Source organism: Schistocerca serialis, chromosome 2 (assembly GCF_023864345.2).
Source record: "Schistocerca serialis cubense isolate TAMUIC-IGC-003099 chromosome 2, iqSchSeri2.2, whole genome shotgun sequence".
Classification (NCBI taxonomy): Eukaryota; Metazoa; Arthropoda; class Insecta; order Orthoptera; family Acrididae; genus Schistocerca; species Schistocerca serialis.
Window position 1 is genome coordinate 221,006,300 of NC_064639.1, and position 20,428 is coordinate 221,026,727.

General features: G+C 38.8%; 1 protein-coding gene across 1 annotated transcript in view; it reads left to right on the forward strand.

The window, feature by feature from the left end:
• LOC126456962 (diacylglycerol kinase eta-like) overlaps positions 1-20,428 on the forward strand; it is a 537,414-nt gene that overhangs the window by 448,575 nt on the left and 68,411 nt on the right. The window contains exon 21 of the mRNA XM_050092898.1: positions 2,801-3,000. Coding sequence (XP_049948855.1) covers positions 2,801-3,000 — 200 coding nt within the window. The remainder of the gene's footprint in view (positions 1-2,800; positions 3,001-20,428) is intronic.

A 20,428-nucleotide genomic window follows, 5' to 3' on the forward strand; every position in this document is an offset into this window, starting at 1 on the left:
ATTGTTGTTGACTGGAAACATGTTGTCTGGTCAGAAGAGTCACGTTTCAAATTGTATCAAGTGGATGGACATGTAAGGATTTAGAGAAAACCTCTTGAATCCTTGGACCCTGCATGTCAGCATGGGAATGTTCTAGCTGGTAGAGGCTCTGTAATGGTGTGAGGGCATGTGCAGGTAGAGTGATATATGGGACCCTTGATTTGACTAGATATGACTCTTACAGGCGACACATACATTGACATCCTGTCTGATCACCTGCATCCATTCGTGTCCATTGTGCATTCCGGTAGACTTGGGCAATTCTAGCAGGACAATGCGACACCCCACACATCCAGGATTGCAACAGAGTGGCTCCAGGAACACTCTTCTGAGTTTAAACACTTCTGCTGGCACCAAACTCTCCATACATGAACATTATTGAGCGTATCTGGGATGCATTGCAACATGCTGTTCAGAAGAGATCTCCACCCCCTTGTACTCTTGTGGATTTATGGGTAGCCCTGCAGGATTTGTGGTGTCAGTTCCCTTTAGCAATACTTCATACATTAGTCGAGTCCATGCCACGACGTGTTGCAGTACTTCTGCGTGCTCGCAGGGGCCCTACACAATGTTAGGCAGGTGTACCAGTTCCTTTGGCTCTTCAGTGCGTATTCACCAATGTTACATGATGTCATTTGAACCAGCAATAAAGATAACGTATCGTTGAAATATCATTCAAACAGACTGACTTTTGATAAGAAAATTACGTAATATTTGCATTGCCTGACAGTGACTGCAAGTGGCATAATTGTTAGAGGGCAAAAGTCTACAATTGTTGACATATACTAAACAGTAATCAGTTTCATTTCATTGTGTAACAAGTATCTTACTGGTTGAAGCTAGAAATCCAGCTGACCCATGTAAATCACCCTTGAACATCAACCAACTGAGGTGAGGAGAAATGGTATTCAGATCCTATATTGACTATCCATACTCAGGTTTTCATTGCCACTTTGATGGCCTCATCATCAATAGAATTTTAAATCCTGATGTTTCCTTTCCTTGAGCATAATGAAGTTTACTGCAGTGAAAGTAGCTTATTGTGGCAAATGAATGCATTGTACTTTTGTCAACTGACACATTCAAATTAAAGATGCAGAGAAATTTGAATGTAATCTCTTGCAGTTTTAAGCATCAAAGTGTCATCATCAGAAATATTGAATCACAGGAAAAGAATAATGAACTTCCAGTTATTTATCAGCTCTGTTGCAATGGTTGGAAGTGGAACAGCTTGCCCAATTTACATTCTAGTATACATACATACATCATCGAGACCTGTTTGAGCTGGGTGTATACACTAGGGTCATACGCAGGCCATCATTTCTTGCCTCATGTGTTGCAACAATACATGAGCATAGGAAGCAGTGTGATAACAAGTATACAAAGTATCATATCTAACTGGAGTGCCCCAGGGAAGTGTGATAGGACCACTATTACTCTCTACATATAAAATGATTTGGTGGACAGGGTTGGCAGCAAACTGCGGTTGTTTGCTGATTATGCTGTGAATACAGTAAGGTGTTGAAGTTGAGTGACTGTAGGAAGATACAAGATGACTCAGACAAAATTTCTAGTTGGTGTGATGAATGGCAGCTAGCTCTAAATGCAGAAAAATGTAAGTTGATGCAGATGAGTAGGAAAAATAAACCCTTAATGTTTGGATACGGCATTACTAATGTCGTGCTTGGTGCAGTCATGTCATTAAAATATCTGGACATAACACTGCAAAGCAATATGAAATGGAATGAGCATGTGAGGCTTGTGGTAGGAAAGGCAAACGGTCAGCTTCAGCTTATTGGGAGAATTCTAGAAAAATGTGATTCATCTGTAATGGAGATCGCATGTAGGATATTAGTGTGACCTATTCTCGAGTACTGCTCAAGTGTTTGAGATCTGCACCAGATCGGACTAAAGGAAGACGTCAAAGCAATTCAGAGGCAGGCTGCTAGATTTGTTACTGGTAGGTTCAAACAACACACAAGTATTACATAGGTGCTTCGGAAACTCAAATAGAAATCCCAGGAGGGAAAGCGACATTCTTTTCGAGGACCACTATTGAGAAAATTTAGAGAACTGGGATTTGAAGCTGACTGCAGAACAATTCTGTTGCCTGTAACATACATTTCCTGTAAGAACCATAAAGATAAGATACGACAAATTAGGGCTCATGAGGAGGCATGTAAATAGTCGTTTTTTCCTTGTTCTGTTTGCGAGTGGAACAGAAAAGGAAATGACTAGCAGTGATATGGCGTACTTTGCGTCAAGTGCAGTAAGGTGGATTGCTGAGTATCAGGGTAGATATATATGTAGAAGTAGATGATGGATGCTTGCATGCTGATTCATATTAACAACAGTTATGAATAACATGCTTTCAGTCAGTAACATGTTAAAATCATTATTCTTATTTTATGTGAATTCTTAGGGCCTGTTTAAAATGAACATTTTAAATGCAAGGCATTATGCTTGTCAAAAGATCTAAATATGACTGAATTGTTTAAGTTTAATTTACTAACAGTTATTTGAAACTGTGTTGCTTTGAAATAAATTAGTTTTTGAAACTTTCATTTGCAGTATGATAGGGGCATTTTACTGCTTTACAGGGAACTGAAATTTAAGAACATTGTTTCACTTTTTTGTGGAAATCCAACATATAAATTCTTTCCTTAATGGCACCAATCACATAGGAACTTCTCTTATAATGCATAAAAATTTTCATGCACTTATTTACAGTGCAGATCCTTGCACCCTGTTCTTTTAACAGGCACTGGAAACATCACTGCGCACATGGGAAGAAAAACAACGACAGATGACGCATTCTCAGTCTGCACACTCACAGACACAGCCTGTCCATGGACCTGCACAAGCTATGGGACCTTCTATCCCCAGTCGCCTCTCACCCTTCAGTCCTCAGGAAAACCAGTTGCTGCTAAGTTTTATTGAATCAACTACAACTGTTGTCAAGTAAGTGATCTGATAGTGTATGTAAGTTTGTAGAAAAATCATACTAACTAATTTTTGGAAAATTCTCCAGATAAGAACTACATTTGTATTTGCCTTTCTTGCCCTTGATTCTGTTCTTTGTTTCTAAGTATTCTCTGTCTTGTCCCTGTTGTATGTATATTTTTTGTCTCTGCAGTCTTATTTTCCTTTTAGTTGGTTTCTCTGCCACTTGTAACTTTCTGTTTTTACATGTATAAAATAAAAGAATGCTTCAAAAGGTCACTCCTATTATAATTTAACAGAATAATTGGACTCAAGAAGATAAATTTTACATAACAGTAGTATTTGTGTTAGGTGGATCCTAATTTTGTGAGTGTAAAACAATGGAAACTCTAGGTCAGGGTATGAACAATGTAGGAAAAGACAGATTGCTGCAGGGTGTTTCAAAAATGACCGGTATATTTGAAACGGCAATAAAAACTAAACGAGCAGCGATAGAAATACACCGTTTGTTGCAATATGCTTGGGACAACAGTACATTTTCTGGCGGACAAACTTTCGAAATTACAGTAGTTACAATTTTCAACAACAGATGGCGCTGCAAGTGATGTGAAAGATATACAAGACAACGCAGTCTGTGGGTGCGCCATTCTGTACATCGTCTTTCTGCTGTAAGCGTGTGCTGTTCACAACATGCAAGTGTGCTGTAGACAACATGGTTTATTCCTTAGAACAGAGGATTTTTCTGGTGTTGGAATTCCACCGCCTAGAACACAGTGTTGTTGCAACAAGACGAAGTTTTCAACGGAGGTTTAATGTAACCAAAGGACCGAAAAGCGATAAAATAAAGGATCTGTTTGAAAAATTTCAACGGACTGGGAACGTGACGGATGAACGTGCTGGAAAGGTAGGGCGACTGCGTACGGCAACCACAGAGGGCAACGCGCAGCTAGTGCAGCAGGTGATCCAACAGCGGCCTCGGGTTTCCGTTCGCCGTGTTGCAGCTGCGGTCCAAATGACGCCAACGTCCACGTATCGTCTCATGCGCCAGAGTTTACACCTCTATCCATACAAAATTCAAACGCGGCAACCGCTCAGCGCCGCTACCATTGCTGCACGAGAGACATTCGCTAACGATATACTGCACAGGATTGATGACAGCGATATGCATGTGGGCAGCATTTGGTTTACTGACGAAGCTTATTTTTACCTGGACGGCTTCGTCAGTAAACAGAACTGGCGCATATGGGGAACCGAAAAGCCCCATGTTGCAGTCCCATCGTCCCTGCATCCTCAAAAAGTACTGGTCTGGGCCGCCATTTCTTCCAAAGGAATCACTGGCCCATTTTTCAGATCCGAAACGATTACTGCATCACGCTATCTGGACATTCTTCATGAATTTGTGGCGGTACAAACTGCCTTAGACGACACTGCGAACACCTCGTGGTTTATGCAAGATGGTGCCCGGCCACATCGCACGGCCGACGTCTTTAATTTCCTGAATGAATATTTAGATGATCGTGTGATTGCTTTGGGCTATCCGAAACATACAGGAGGCGGCGTGGATTGGCCTCCCTATTCGCCAGACATGAACCCCTGTGACTTCTTTCTGTGGGGACACTTGAAAGACCAGGTGTACCGCCAGAATCCAGAAACAATTGAACAGCTGAAGCAGTACATCTCATCTGCTTGTGAAGCCATTCCGCCAGACACGTTGTCAAAGGTTTCGGGTAATTTCATTCAGAGACTACGCCATATTATTGCTACACATGGTGGATATGTGGAAAATATCATACTATAGAGTTTCCCAGACCGCAGCTCCATCTGTTGTTGAAAATTGTAACTACTGTAATTTCGAAAGTTTGTCTGCCTGAAAATGTACTGTTGTCCCAAGCATATTGCAACAAACGGTGTATTTCTATCGCTGCTCGTTTAGTTTTTATTGCCATTTCAAATATACCGGTCATTTTTGAAACACCCTGTAGTTACCATAAAGAAGACATGTCAAATTGCAGACAGGCACAATTAAAAGACACCTAAATAAAGCTTTTGGCCATAGTCTTCATCAGTAAAAGATGCACACACACACACACACACACACACACACACACACACACACAAAAGCAAGCACACCTTATGCACACATGACCGCCAATTCCAGCATCCGGCCCAAGGTGTTGGAGTTCGCAGTCATGTGTGTGAAGTGTGCTTGCTTGTGTGTGTGAATGGTGTGTGTGTGTGTGTGTGTGTGTGTGTGTGTGTGTGTGTGTGTGTGTGTGTGTTTTACTGATGAAGACAATGGCCAAAAGCTTTATGTAAGTGTCTTTTAATTGTGCCTGTCTGAAACTTGACATGTCTTCTTTATGGTAATAGCAATCTGTCTTTTCCTACATGGTTAATTTTGCCAGTATATACACAGCTGATAGTGGTCTGTGTAAATTTACATAGATAATTTGTTTGAAATATTTGGTTATAACATTAGGTGAGCAGTATAGGAGGAGGATCAGTGACTTCTTTTAAAGAAGCTGTATTTCTCTTAAGATACTCATGTAAAGTAACGTGGAAGTAAGTATCATAATCATAAGTTTGAATAGATTAGCAGTAGTCATAATTCGTTGTAAGTGTGTTTTACAGAAGTAGGCAGTGGCTGCCTCTGCCTGTCAATGTACAGGGTGGGGCAAATAAAAGTGGTCCAGAGAGCTGAGTTCCAGGGTACAAAGAAACACAGCAGAAGAAAAGAAACACAGTACTAACCTGACTAAAGCAGATGTTGAAAGTGACCACCATTCATCTCTTGGCCCCTTTGATCCCTGGTCAGCAAGTTGCTGAAGGCAGATCAAAGCTGGACTGCTGGAATTGCTGCAGTCTCATCTGAAATGTTCTGCTGCAATTCTTGAAGACTACAAGGGTTGTTGTGATCCATCTTAGACTTGAGGACTCCCCACACATTGTAATCCTACACTGGCAGACCAGGTGACCTAGGGCCACAACCAGACTGACCTCCGCTAACAACTCTGTCAGACATGCAGATTGTTAAAATGTGCCCCAAATTTTGGCCGGCTGTATGGACAGTTTCTCCAACCTGTTGGAAGTAACTGTATGTCTTTTCCTCCACTATTAATTACTGACTACCTTCACATCCAATCATAACCCCTCACCCAGGCCACTTTTATTTGCCCCAAGCTATATAACTTGACTTGTTGCACATCCTTGAAACCTCTCCTTGATTATGGGATTTACAAAACATAGTATATGAGTGAATGAATATTTATGTATTAGCGTATGGTGTAAACACATAGGAGCCAGCACCATATTACATTATTGGTTTATCTGATGGTTAAATAAATTTGTGGAACAACATACACACAGATAAGCCTGATAAGAAATCGTAATAACACAACGTGATAACAGGCAACAGAATGAAATGATTGAATGGCATTATTGGCTAGGAGATTCCCATCTGGGGTGGTTTGGCCACACAGTGCAAGTCTTTTTATCTGACACCACTTTGGCGACTTTTGTATCAGTGATCATCGAATGATGAGGAGGACAACACAACACACAGTCCCTGAGTGGATGAAATCTCCAACCTGTTCAGGAATCGAACATGGGCCCTCTGAATGGCAATCTGCTATGCAGACCACTCAGCTACAGAGGCAGACAACAGGCAACAAATAAGAGTTCTTTTAGATTACTGAATTAAGGAAACAAAAATAAAAAAAATGGTATACTGTTTTAAGTTGTGGGGTGGGTGGTAAGGAATCATTCCTGTTAATTAATAATTATCTTTCAGCAGGGCACTTTTTGATTCAATAGAGACATGAAAAATGGTCCAAGAAGGCTTTTATAGATGGATAATTTCTGAACAATGGGAGCTCATGAAATTTTGGTGGCACCAAATATGGAGAGACATTTCAACTACTTCCAAAAGTAGAGCATTACTTAATGTTTAAAGATATTTCTCTGATATGCATTCCAACTTACAGTCCCATATGTTATCTATTTTGGTGAGTACTAACTTGATCTACATCTAAATCTATACACCAAAGCCATCATATGGTGTGTGGCAGAGGGTAAATTGTGTACTTCTGTTATTTATCCCCTTTCTCGTTCCAGCAGCGAATGGTATGCAGAAAGAAAGATTGTTGCTAAGCCTCTATATGAGCTCAGATCTCTTGTCATTTTACTTTTATATCTTTTCATGAGATATATGTAGGAGAAAACAATATTTTAGTTAACCTTTCTAGGAACATGCACTCTTGGAAAATTGATAGTAAAGCATTTTGTGATTCAGAACATGTTATCATACAGTTATGGGTCTTTCCATCTATTTATGCACAATATGTTACATTTTTTTATGTGAGGGTCAACTGTCAATCCCTGTACCAAGTGTCGATCCTATACATTTTGCTACTATTTTGTAGTGTTGTGATTTCCCTGTATACAACAGCATTTTGCAGGCAGCACCATGGAACTTCCGATATTATCCACTAGATACAGTTTATACCCTGCCTGACGAAAAGAAAGTGAAGCACCTAGAATGGATCAAGGACAATAAATGAACCTTCACATGTTGGAGGTTACTTGATGTCGTTACAGTGATTACAAAATGCAGTAATATTAACAAAGAACTTGGCAGTATGGGCCCACTTATCAGTATGAAGTTGCATCCCTATGACCTGGATGCATGCATTGATTCATTTGGGAAGCATGTCGTAAAGTCATTATATCCTCTGCCCCACAAGTGTTGTAACTGGTCTTTGGTATCCTGTATACTGGCACTGGGATAGAATTGATGTCTAAGCTAGTCCCTCCATGCTCTATCAGGTACAGATCTGGGGATCTTGTGGCCATGTAAGTTCATAGAGACACATGGCATAAGCAGATCAGCATCGTCCTACTGAAAAATGGCACCATAGTAGTGCTGCTTGAGAGGTAACACAAGAGGATGCAGAATGTCCATGGTGTATCATTGTGTTGTCACAGTTCCTTCAGTCACTTCCAGCTGTGTCCTGAAGTCATATCCAATGGCTCCCCACATTATGATACTAGGAATAACAATACTGCTCCTCTTCAAAAAACTGGAAAAATGGAAGCTCTCTCCAGGCTGCCGCCATACTCATTGATGATGGTCATCCAGGGTAGTGTAGAACCACAATTCATTGCAATGGTGTTGATGCCATTGTAATAAATGTTCACACCATTATCTGACTGTGTCTACATAATGGACTGATCCAGAGTGAGCATTGTGGCAGGATGTGCTCTCCACAAAGTATGGACCTGTCCACAGAGGTTGTTAATTCTTTCTTCTAGGCTTGCAAAAAAAAATTCTGCTGTACCAATTAGCTCCAGGAATCAAGCAGTTGAGGTTACTGATATTTCACACCATAAGACGATGCGTACATTCGTAAATAAATACAAAACATTTGTGAGTTCATATTGCTAGCTGATATTTTAATCAGGTAACTGTTTGGTAATATTGTTGCATGATCTATGACTGGCCTACTGGAAAGATGTGGCCTTTGAATTGAGGCATATATTGTCTGAATATTGTAATGGTTTTATCAAATGGAAAAATCTCTAGAGAAAACCATAGAATTACAGACAGAATGACTCGTCAATACTTACCTTCAGAAGGCAAAATGCCAGTACAACTAATAGACACATTTGAAAGTGAAGAAATTAATCCTAGGTTTTGGAACTATTCATAAATGGATTCAAAGAGGGATAAATCGGTGAAGGTGAAGGAAGGACAGGTGACTGAGACTCGAAGACAAGAGGGACCAACTTGTTGTCAAGAGGAGGAGACACAAAGACTAATGGGGGTCACCAGTAGCACCTGTATTTTAATGACAAGTCACATTGTTTCCTAAACCTTTGGGTGAATTTTACAATAATTTATGCACAAATCCATGTAATGTAGTGCAGAAAATGTATTTTTATTGTGCCTGTGAAGTCATATTTACACAGTTTTTAGTAATAAATCATATTTTAGCTAACTTTTGCCAAAAGTTCATGTATTTGTCATATCTTTAAGACCACAAGAATAAAAACATGAAAATGTTGCTCACATGGCAATGTTGTCACAAATAAACACAACAATCACTACAAAGTTTTATTTTTCAGGACTATACTATACAAGCAACCCACACTAGTGAGTTTGCTGACATGAGACATTGTTGTGAGGGATCACAAAATTCTCTCGAAGTCAACAAAGGTGGCTGCTGACATAATAAACATTCCACACATGATTACACTATTCAACTTGAATTCAAACTTAGTCTAGTTCAAAAGCCAAAAGTTAATTGATCCAGCAGCATGAATATGTGAGGTTCTGCTCGTGATTTTAGAAAGGATTTCTTCAGTATTGACGGAGAACTCTTATTTTGTAAACTATGAGCAGTTAAAGTAAGTGCAGAAAACCACTGTAATGTGCAATAACATTGTAATACCATCAAATACAGCAGCTGTGTAAATAGAAGTGCAAAAAGACAAACACTGTTATTTGATAAAAAAGATCCATCTTGAACAATGCAATCATTCTTCAAGGAATTTCTTTCCAGGGGGCCCACAGCTTGCATGAGGTTGAAGAACGACCAAGTTTTATGATGCACTATTTGCTTATTTGCTCATAGTGATATAAGTTACATGACGAGCTCGTTTTTGTATTTGCCATTATCAAGTGTAATTGTGAATATGGTATAATAGACTTAATATTGCTCCTTATATCCATGTTGTCTATGTCTACGTATAGCATCTTGGAGTGTTATTTATATGTTTACTTTTTATTTGTGTGATCTTGTAAAGTTATTTTTGATGCCGTTTTGATGGCTTTGACTCCAGCAATCCTATATATTTGCAGTGGAATTTCTGTTTCATGGAAAGTCAGTGATTACACTTAAGTTTTCTGAGATAACATTTTTGTGGTTTTTATGTAAATGATAAGTGCTCTATTTTCTTGTGTTTATTGCAATCATCATCATCATCATCATCGGCGATTGAGGACCGTGTAGATCATGCGCCAACCTCATAATGCTCCTCTGTAGTTGGCAATCTTGTGCACTTTAGATCTAGTTGTCATGGACTCCTAGCTGGCAAAGGTTTTTCTGTAGCTCATCCTCCCATTGCTTTCTGGGTCTTCCGATTGGACGGGTACCATCAGGTCTTCCTAGAAGTAGGGCTTTTGCAATAATTTACCCTTTTTCTTTTATAATGTCAATAAAACTTTCAAGGAATTTTTAATGTTTAAAGTCTGTTTGGTCATTGAGTATGTCTTCTGGGTATTTTTCTGTATGGGTGTAAATTTCCATTTCCTCCAAAATGTTTGTTGTATGTCCATTACTTGTACTTTGTGTAGAATTTTTAGGGCATTATACCAAACCATTTTCGTAGATACATTTGATAATGGCAAAATGCCAAAACAAGCTCATCATATAACTTGTATCACTATGAGTAAACTTGTAGTTAAAATAAAATATGTCATTCTTCAAGGACTTGTGTGAGATGTGGTGTCTTGCAGCATCCCATCGGAGAAGGTGAAGAATCCACATTTCAGAGAGTTCTTGGAGAAGAATACATCTCCAGTTCTAGATGAATCTACATTGAGGAAGAACCATGTGCTATGAGGAGGTGCTCAATAAAGTATGAATTAGTGTTGCTAATCGAAAGGTCTGTGCATCCACAGATGAAACAACCAATGTGGGTGGGTGTTATATTGAAAATGTTTTTGTTGACTCAAACAATGGAAAATCCATAATGGACTGTAACAGTATTATGAAAAGGATAATTGCTACTCACTGTATAGTCAAGTCCTACCAAAACTGTGGAAGAGGTCTTTACAAATACTTTGTCTGGAACCTTGCCATACATCAGTAGTGTCAAAAGCCATCATACGACTGGAGCTGCTGGTACTCAACTGTGTGATGCCCTGAATACTGTACAACATGTGCAGAGTAAGTTGGTTCAAGCTTGTGCACATGTGTCTAACGTAGTGAACAACAAATTGCATAGTGTTCTCCATCAATATTCAGGATATTCTAAATATACAAAATTAGTGGCAATCTATGTGGGAATGCCATAATATTTGAGGACAATGAAGGAAAGCTGGCTTGCAGTGGCCTCGCTGCCTTCAGAAAATCTCCTGTGACATTCTGTGATATGGGAAGGGGCTTTTTCAAGTACAAAACTATCCTCAGTGACAACCATAGACCTTTGAAAAATAGAAAACCTGAAAACACCTTGTGATCCAGCACAACTCTGCAGAAACTGACGACTGACATGATATGTTAACTAATTTGAAATACTTTAAATAAGTGGTGTGCAGTAGTGAAAATGGTTTTATTGTTTGTGTAGGTGTTATTGTTTTCATTGTACTTCACATTTTTTTGGACACATGCAGACATTTCAAAAATAAGTTGTAGTTAGTTTCAGACACTGAAAAAAGTAAATACAAGGCTCACAATTTATTCAGAAATGAATTTTGTATTACATGGTTGATAAAGTAGTCATCAAGAATGTTTTCAAGTAAACTTATAAAAAGTCATATTTTATTTTTAAGGTCTTTTTTATATACAATTAGATCACAAATGCTTGCATATTTTGCTGTTTTTTACATAGTGAAAATCTGGGCCCTAGTCATTAAAAAGAGCAAGAGATCAACGGTAGTGTGTTTATAAGCATTGTGTCAGCTTCATTCCAGAAATGATGTAAGGATAGAATGAGAAATAAAGGTGGATTGAGAGAAAGAGAAATTAGAAATTAAATTAATAGAGAAAGTAAAGAAGTTAAATTAATAGATAAATTAAAAAATGAAAAGGAGATGGCAAATAACTAAAGAGGATGGCGCGCGCACACACACACACACACACACACACACACACACACACAGAGGTGTTTTTCTTGTTATGGGTTGATTTTAAGTAATCGATGTATTGTGAGATACCAAGTATTTACTCATTCCCTGTAATAACAGTTACGTTCTTTTCTGAATTTCCCAGTCACTGTCTCATTTTCTCTGCTTGTTGTGATTCTGCTATGCAGTGGCATGTATTTGACCGGTGATTTCTTCTCCAATTGCATAAGGGTGAGAGCCATAAGTGAGCTCCTACATATAAACAACTCACTGCAACATCACCAACACTGTTGTCATAATTCTTCTGCTTTCAAATAAGTTCTCAACTCCTGACAGCTGATAATTAACAAAGCTTACCGGACAACATGTTCATACATGATGCCTCAGTGCTTGACCAAAATCATAAGTTCATACTTAACTCAAGATAGCATGGCATAGAGTCTTATAACAACATTCATTTTTCTTTAATGCTCGGCCGTTGATAATAGGCCCGTTTCTCCTTTGGAGTCCACAGCAGCCTTCAGACATGACAGCAAAGTACAAGTGTCCCCTCTCTGGCCGTCCACTGTCACTTTCTGCACTGTGCCTCCACTTTTCTGTCTCATATCTGCATATAAATTCCAACAAACTCTGGCACAGTAAATGCTCTTTGTGCTACTACTAATTAAAGTCACTTTTTTCACATGGACATCTTTCAACGTTCTAGTAAAAGGAAAGTAAGACATGTTGCTATGCTTTATAGCAGCAAGTACCTCTACAGATTCCCCCACTAAGGTGAAAGATGTCATGTGGAGTAACTTACACAACTGTAGACAGTGCGGCTTATCTTATAAGCAATCCATTATTTTTATTTCACTTTTATGTTGAGGTGCCATGTGACCTAAATTCAGCGCATGCCTTTCAAGATCAAATTGATACATAATGGTTGATTTTCTTACATTAATCATGATGGCTTAAAGCCCATTTAGTTTCAAATTGAACTTAATGAAACAAGAGGCAGTTTCTCTTTATTATCCAACTTTCATACTATACTTATTTAAGATCATTATTTTAATAACATGGGTTGTTTAATTTCCATGAGATGGTTAATTTACCTTGCCATTAACCTTAAGGGGCTGGATTTTGGCATTTCATCTTACCTTACTTTCCACATTTACAAATCTCGGAATTCGTTTTTCTTGGATCCACCTGACCATAGGACCTTAGGTATGGGTTCCCCCTTTCGTAGGTAAACCTATCTCTCATTCCTAACAAATTGATTGAGGTCCATCCTTCTCTGGATTCACCTGGCCTCAGGTATAGATTTCCTTTTTCCTAGGCAAATGTACCCTCTCATTTTCCTTCTTCTCTATGAATCTGGATACACTGCACCTTCGTGCTTACAATTATATGCCTAGTCTCTGACCATACATCTTTTACCATTTCTAATACTAAAGATTTATCCTCAGAAAAGTGAACTTACCAAAATCTAAATAAAATATTAGTTTCTTACTTTCTTTCTTTTATCACTCCTGTTTCTCAATGTGTTGTTATTTATGTGATATAAGTGCCTCTGACTAACCTATCTTATATTAGTATGTCACTTTGTAATTTCTTAACTTGTACCTCCTTCTGCCCTATCTCCCACTCCCATTCAAAAGACTGGGGAATACTGAACACCTTAATGAGAAAAAAAATTTAGTCTGTGTCACTATGTCATCTTTGTCATGTTCAATCAGCTTCGCCAGTGAAAACAGCGTGTCATTACCACTATATGGTCCAGGTAATAGAAGGGTTACAGCAATAATAACTATGCATATGGAAAGAGGAGGATAGGATTGGTACTCCTAAGGAAGAAGAAAGGAAAGGAAGTATAAGAGTAAGTGTGGTAGGATCGAGAAGAAAAAGATAATAGGCCCCAAAGACAGATTTCTCCCCCCCCCCCCCCCCCCCCTCTCAACCCATCAACCCTATCCCTCCCCCACCCACCTAAGGTTCCCCTTCTGCTAAGGTTCATGACTGTAACGCTGGAGGTAGAAGATGGTTGGCATTCCCTAGGGCAGTGTTTTTCAACCTGTGGGTCGCGAACCCCTGGGGGGTGTCGCAAAGCGTTGCTCAGGGGGTTGCAGTTGCAGGAGTAAGCAGTTGCAGCATGTGTCTCATGATGATCATCTGCTATATATAAATGTCACACGGAAGTGACAAGGTTTTGTGAAAGCACCTTGCAAATTCACTTTCGTTCAGATCTGGTACTTATTTATAATAATGAATACGAATTTAATTTAAACCTATTGAAGAGTTTGAATAGGTATGCAAACACTTGCAGCAGTGAGAAGCAACACGATGTCTATCGATCTATTCCCACTTCTGTGGAATGGAAGTAGGGCGGCGAGGGTCACTAAGTCTTGTACAGATAATATTTACTTCTGCAAGGACCACATCAACTTCTGGGCTGAAACGGTGGTGCAGTGGCAGCGTCTTGTGTATTACTGACAACTTAGTTTACGTGCCAATCATCTGCTGTGATAAAAAATGGCTGCAACAACACATGCAAGATTTGGCACCATGGTTACTAGAATGCATTTCAGGAACAACCTTCGAACCAAACAATAGATCGCTAGGATTGGCAGCAGTGAGACAAGGCACAAAATACAGCAATTTCTACCGAGCAGATATAGGGTGCCTAGGTTCAACTCAGACATTAAATCACACACTGCGTGTTGGCGTTGTTTCTATTTTCCTAGTTTTGTGACTTCATCGAGATTCCCACTAAATCATTGTTGCTGGTCACCTGATTAATTTCTCATTTCTTTCATGTAGTTAATTGTGGTGAGTGCCGTGAAGTGTATCAATGTTTTTTTTATATATAATAGAGGGAAACATTCCACGTGGGAAAAATATATCTAAAAAGAAAGATGATGAAACTTACCAAACAAAAGCGCTGGCAGGTCGATAGACACACAAACAAACACAAACATACACACAAAATTCTAGCTTTCGCAACCAATGGTTGCCTCGTCAGGAAAGAGGGAAGGAGAAGGAAAGACAAAAGGATATGGGTTTTAAGGGAGACGGTAAGGAGTCATTCCAATCCCGGGAGCGGAAAGACTTACCTTAGGGGGAAAAAAGGACAGGTATACACTCGCACACACACACATATCCATCCACACATACACAGACACAAGCAGACATTTTCTTGTCTGCTTGTGTCTGTGTATGTGTGGATGGATATGTGTGTGTGTGTGCGAGTGTATACCTGTCCTTTTTTCCCCCTAAGGTAAGTCTTTCCGCTCCCGGGATTGGAATGACTCCTTACCGTTTCCCTTAAAACCCATATCCTTTTGTCTTTCCTTCTCCTTCCCTCTTTCCTGACGAGGCAACCATTGGTTGCGAAAGCTAGAATTTTGTGTGTATGTTTGTGTTTGTTTGTGTGTCTATCGACCTGCCAGCGCTTTTGTTTGGTAAGTTTCATCATCTTTCTTTTTAGATATATTTTTTATATATATATATATATATATATATATATATATAAAATAGTTGAAAAAAATATCTTACAAAAAACTAGTACCATCGTTTATAAAAATATATACTACATATTCTCGCAATGAGTTAAAAATAAATGTTGTCTTCTTTTGAAACTGAATGAAAGTAAATGAAATAACCATCCTGCAACATGTCTCAAAACTAGGGGTTCTGTTATAGAAAAAAAAAATTGGCCTATGGAAAATGGTATTTATTTTTTATTAAAATGACATAATTCCTTGTTTAACATTAATTCTGAATTGAGTATAATGTAGATTGTTTTATAATAAATACACTGTGTTAACTATAAATAAAAGCAAAACTGGAAAACTGTTTTCTGGAACCAATTGATAACTAAATGAAAAGATCCAACAAGTAACTGTGAGAAATTCGAAAAAAGATCTTCTTGTTTGCAAATTGACTATACAGTGGGACCTTGTTTAGTGAGGATAATTTGCTTCTCAGTCTTACCTGCACTGCGAAACACTCGTTAGGCGAAACAAATTTTTCTGTTGGAATCCATGTAAAAAAAAGGATAATGCATCCCACATCCCACTCCGAAAAAATACTAAAACAGGAGATGAGATACTGGCAGAAGTAAAGCTGTGAGGACCGGGCGTGAGTCGTGCTTCGGTAGCTCAGATGGTAGAGCACTTGCCCGCGAAAGGCAAAGGTCCCGAGCTCGAGTCTCAGTCGGGCACACAGTTTTAATCTGCCAGGAAGTTTCATATCAGCGCACATTCCACTGCAGAGTGAAAACCTCATTCTGGAAACATCCCCCAGGCTGTGGCTAAGCCATGTCTCCGCATTACCCTTTCTTTCAGGAGTGCTAGTTTTGCAAGGTTCGCAGAAGAGCTTCTGTAAAGTTTGGAAGGTAGGAGGCGAGATGCTGGCAGAAGTAAAGCTGTGAGGACCGGGCGTGAGTCGTGCTTCGGTAGCTCAGATGGTAGAGCACTTGCCCGCGAAAGGCAAAGGTCCCGAGTTCGAGTCTCGGTCGGGCACACACTTTTAATCATATCAGCGCACACTCCGCTGCAGAGTGAAAATCTCATTCTGGAAACATCCCCCAGGCTGTGGCTAAGCCATGTCTCCGCATTACCCTTTCTTTCAGGAGTGCTAGTTCTGCAAGGTTCGCAGGAGAGCTTCTGTAAAGTTTGGAAGGTAGGAGACGAGATACTGGCAGAAGTAAAGCTGTGAGGACCGGGCGTGAGTCATGCTTCAGTAGCTCAGATGGTAGAGCACTTGCCCGAAAGGCAAAGGTCCCGAGTTCGAGTCTCGGTCGGGCACACAGTTTTAATCTGCCAGGAAGTTTCAGTTTATAAAATGTACGTCCTCTTTTATCAGAAGTCATCTAGAGACATTTGTTTTTACCTTCTCTTCGAAATGAGTCATAAACACAGAAGATGGCTTGCTGAATGAAACATCTGCCTACATATTGGTTAATGCACAGCTTTATTGAATTTGTGTTGGGTAACAACAACATATCTAAAATGGAATTTGTATAGAGGTATTTCAATGCCATGAAGTAAGATGAGTCTCGCTTGCAACACTGTCACAAAGAATTTGGCACCTTTGTCGAGGAGACCCGAGTGGAGGTATCGGTTACAACAATTGCAATGTGAGGAGTGTCGTTAACAGTACATCTGAATGCTGCATTGTCAGTGGCATTGTCTTTGTCGGAGCATCTAACGTACTTCACTCATAATAATAATAATAATAATAACACTGATGTAAAACAATGCACTTCCTTTTCCTCCACATTTTCTGTTATTTCACTGTCACTTCTTTCCTGCGGATCATAAGAAGTCATACTGCCAAGAGTAAAGTCAATAACAATAATGGTACTATCCAGCAATTATATGCTGATGCACAACACTTTATAGGCAAAACTGCAATTTGATGCCTTATGATTAGTCTCTGTCATTTGTATTATTAAAAAGTATACTTGACACTTATTAAGATTTTTTTGTTTTGAAGAATTTTTATTCATAGGGGGACACTAGGGATACCTGCCGCGGGTGCCACTTAGCCAGATCAAAGTAAGCAAACGTTATAGGTCCTAGATTACAATAAAAATACAACAGTTTAAATGAGAAGGCTGTGCCTGTTTATTTATTAATAATTTGTCAAATTGTGATTCTATTTCTTAGGCAAAAAACATCAAATCATTATCTACTTGAAGTCTATTTCTCTTCTTAGTTTTTATATTCACCATTGAAGAGAACACTAATTTACAAAGGTAGGAAGTTGCGAATGGCACTAATAATTTCAAAGCTCGCTTTGCCAGCTGTGGATTCTCTTCTTTTCTCTTCATCCAAAATACGTCTAATCTTTTGTGAATTAAATTCCATTTTAAGCATCCCATTAGCTGTTAAATCTATGTGTGTTTCTTACATCATCATGCTCAGATCAGCCAGTTGTTCTGACATATCTAAAAAAGGATGTAGTATCCGCTGATGACCGTTGTCAGCGTCAGAGTTCAGCTCTGGAAAGTAACTTATCAGTTTCTCTTCCAAATTATGCAAGCTCTGTATCATGCAAAGAATGTGGGAACTTATTACCACTGACTGGTCCACTGCAATTTCTTCGACAATTGTCTAAATAGAAGGGAAAGACGCAAACATCATCTTTTGTAAAAACGTTGACGAGAAACTAAGTTTGCAAGAAATCCTTTGATTTTATCCTTAGCTCTTATAATTTTTTCTTCTTTCCCTTGGAGTCTCTTGTTTAAAATATTTAGGTGGTTAAAAAGATCTGCAAGAAATTCTGATTTTAATAGCCAAACAGGGTCACAAAAGTAATTCGCATATCCAGATTTAGAATCTTGTAAGAACTTTAACAATTCATCTTTCAGTTCCAGAACTCGTTTCAATACCTTTCCTTTGGAAAGCCACCTGACCTCTGTGTGATAAAGGAGATTTTTGATGGAGTGAACCCATCTCTTCACAAATGATCCTAAACGGTTGAGCTTGCAACACTTTACCTTTAATTGAGTTTACGAGTTTGATCACCTCTTTAAGCAAATCATTGAAATCAGAAGTTAAAATCGTGGCTGCCAGAGCTTCATGATGAAGAAAGCAGTGTGTCCATGAAAAATTTGGCATTATTGATTTTAATTTCACGATGAGCCCACTTTCACTGCCACTCGTAGTTTTAGCACCATCACTACAAATGGCGATACATTTTGTCCAATCAATCTCGTAGTTGCGAGTGCTTTCTAAAAACATATCATACAAACACTGGCCAGTAGTGTTCGCAGGGAGTGCTTTGCAAAATAAAATGGTCTTCCATGATACTTTCATCTGCTTCAAAGCACACAAATACTGTAAATTGAGCACAATCTGAAACATCAGTAGATTCATCAAACTGCAAAGCAGAATGTGGGCTCTTCTTTAATTTTTCAACTAATTGTTCTCGAATGTCACCGACCATATCATTTGCTTTTTAGCTTGTTTGCCTCTGCTTACCTAACTTAACCCTTTGTTGCCTGACGGTACTTAAAAGTACCAGTAAGTTTTGACTCTCATTATTTTCTCGTGGTGCAGTTTCGTGATCTGAGAGCCTGTCGGTACGTAACAGTAACTCTGCTCTACTGTATCATAGTTGTTATTGTGCAATACATAGACGTCTCTGGCGGTCAGAGCTTGAAATTGTTTTTCGCGCGCTGCTGTGAAAACAGAAGATTGTATGTGCTTGTTTCCATGGTGTTGCCTGAATTTGTACGCAATTTATTGAAACTTCCGTTGAGTTTTCCATTGTACGTACTTACCTTCTTTGTTTTTTTATAACAGTTTGAAGCATTACGTTACAAGTGAATGAGATAGAGTGGAAAATATAAGGCGGACTTATTAGTACCGTCAGGTTGAGCGAACACTTTATTGTAGCAACAACACGTTACCTCTCACTAGTTGTTCTGTCCACTTTTTCTCACACAGAAATCCGTAAATACATTTGCCTGTGGAACAATTAGAACAAACAGGAAAGGTTTGCCAGGGAATTTACCTAAAGAAAAATGTCTAAATCAAATCACAGAGTGTCATCTTTAGAACTAACAGTATTTCAATGGAAGGAAAATAAAGTAGTGTATTTTGAGTCAAACTTCCATAGCACCGAACAGAGCGTAGTGACAAGAAAACAGAAAGATGCAACTAGTATGACTATACCATGTCCAGTTATTGTATGTGATTACAATAAAAACATGGGTGGTGTGGATCATGCAGACAGATTACGTTCAACTTACAGTTTTGACAAGCGATCAAAGAAATGGTGGCACCGTCTCTTCTGGGGAGCAATAGAAATTGCTTTTGTCAATGCTTACGTCATTTTCAGTGATCTACATGGGGCACTGCCACTGCTGGAATTCAGGCGTGCTGTGGCACTAGGGCTAATGAATGAACAGCAAGTGCAAAATCTCAAAAAGAGAAACTCTGGTAAAGATGAAATAACTCTCCCAAAGAGAAGGAAGGATAACTTTTCTGTTCCGAAGGATGTACGTCTTGGCAACCGAGGAAACCATTTTGTAGTGTTCAGTTGTAAAAGAGGACGATGCGAAATGTGTGCAAAAAATAAAATTCAGTCGAGACCACATTCACAATGTAGTACATGTAAAGTGTATTTGTGCTGCAATGAGAAAAAGAACTGTTTCCTACAATTTCATGAGGTATCACTAAATATGTGATACGTATATACTGTCAAAAATGTATAGCCAAGTTACTATGTATTGTGAAGTTGCTCTAGAATAAATTTATGCGAAATTTTAAAAAAAATTCAGAAATATCATATTTCTGTTAATTTTCTAATGTAAAAATATTTAATATTTATGTGGAATAAAGTACAAGTTATAAAAATTGGAGCATTTTTCTGCGCATGTTGTGATTCTGTCCATGGAGTCTGACGGTACTTCTGAGTACCAGGAGAGAAAAAAGTTGCAAAAAATAAAATAAAATTTTACAAAAAGTCCTACCGTCATTTGAGGCCACAATAGCATAAATTCTGCAAAGAAAATGTTAAAAAGTAAAACTTTTCTTATGTCAGGAAACAAAGGGTTAATTTCAAACATATCCAGGGCTGTTGGCAAAATAAGATTCTCTGCACCTG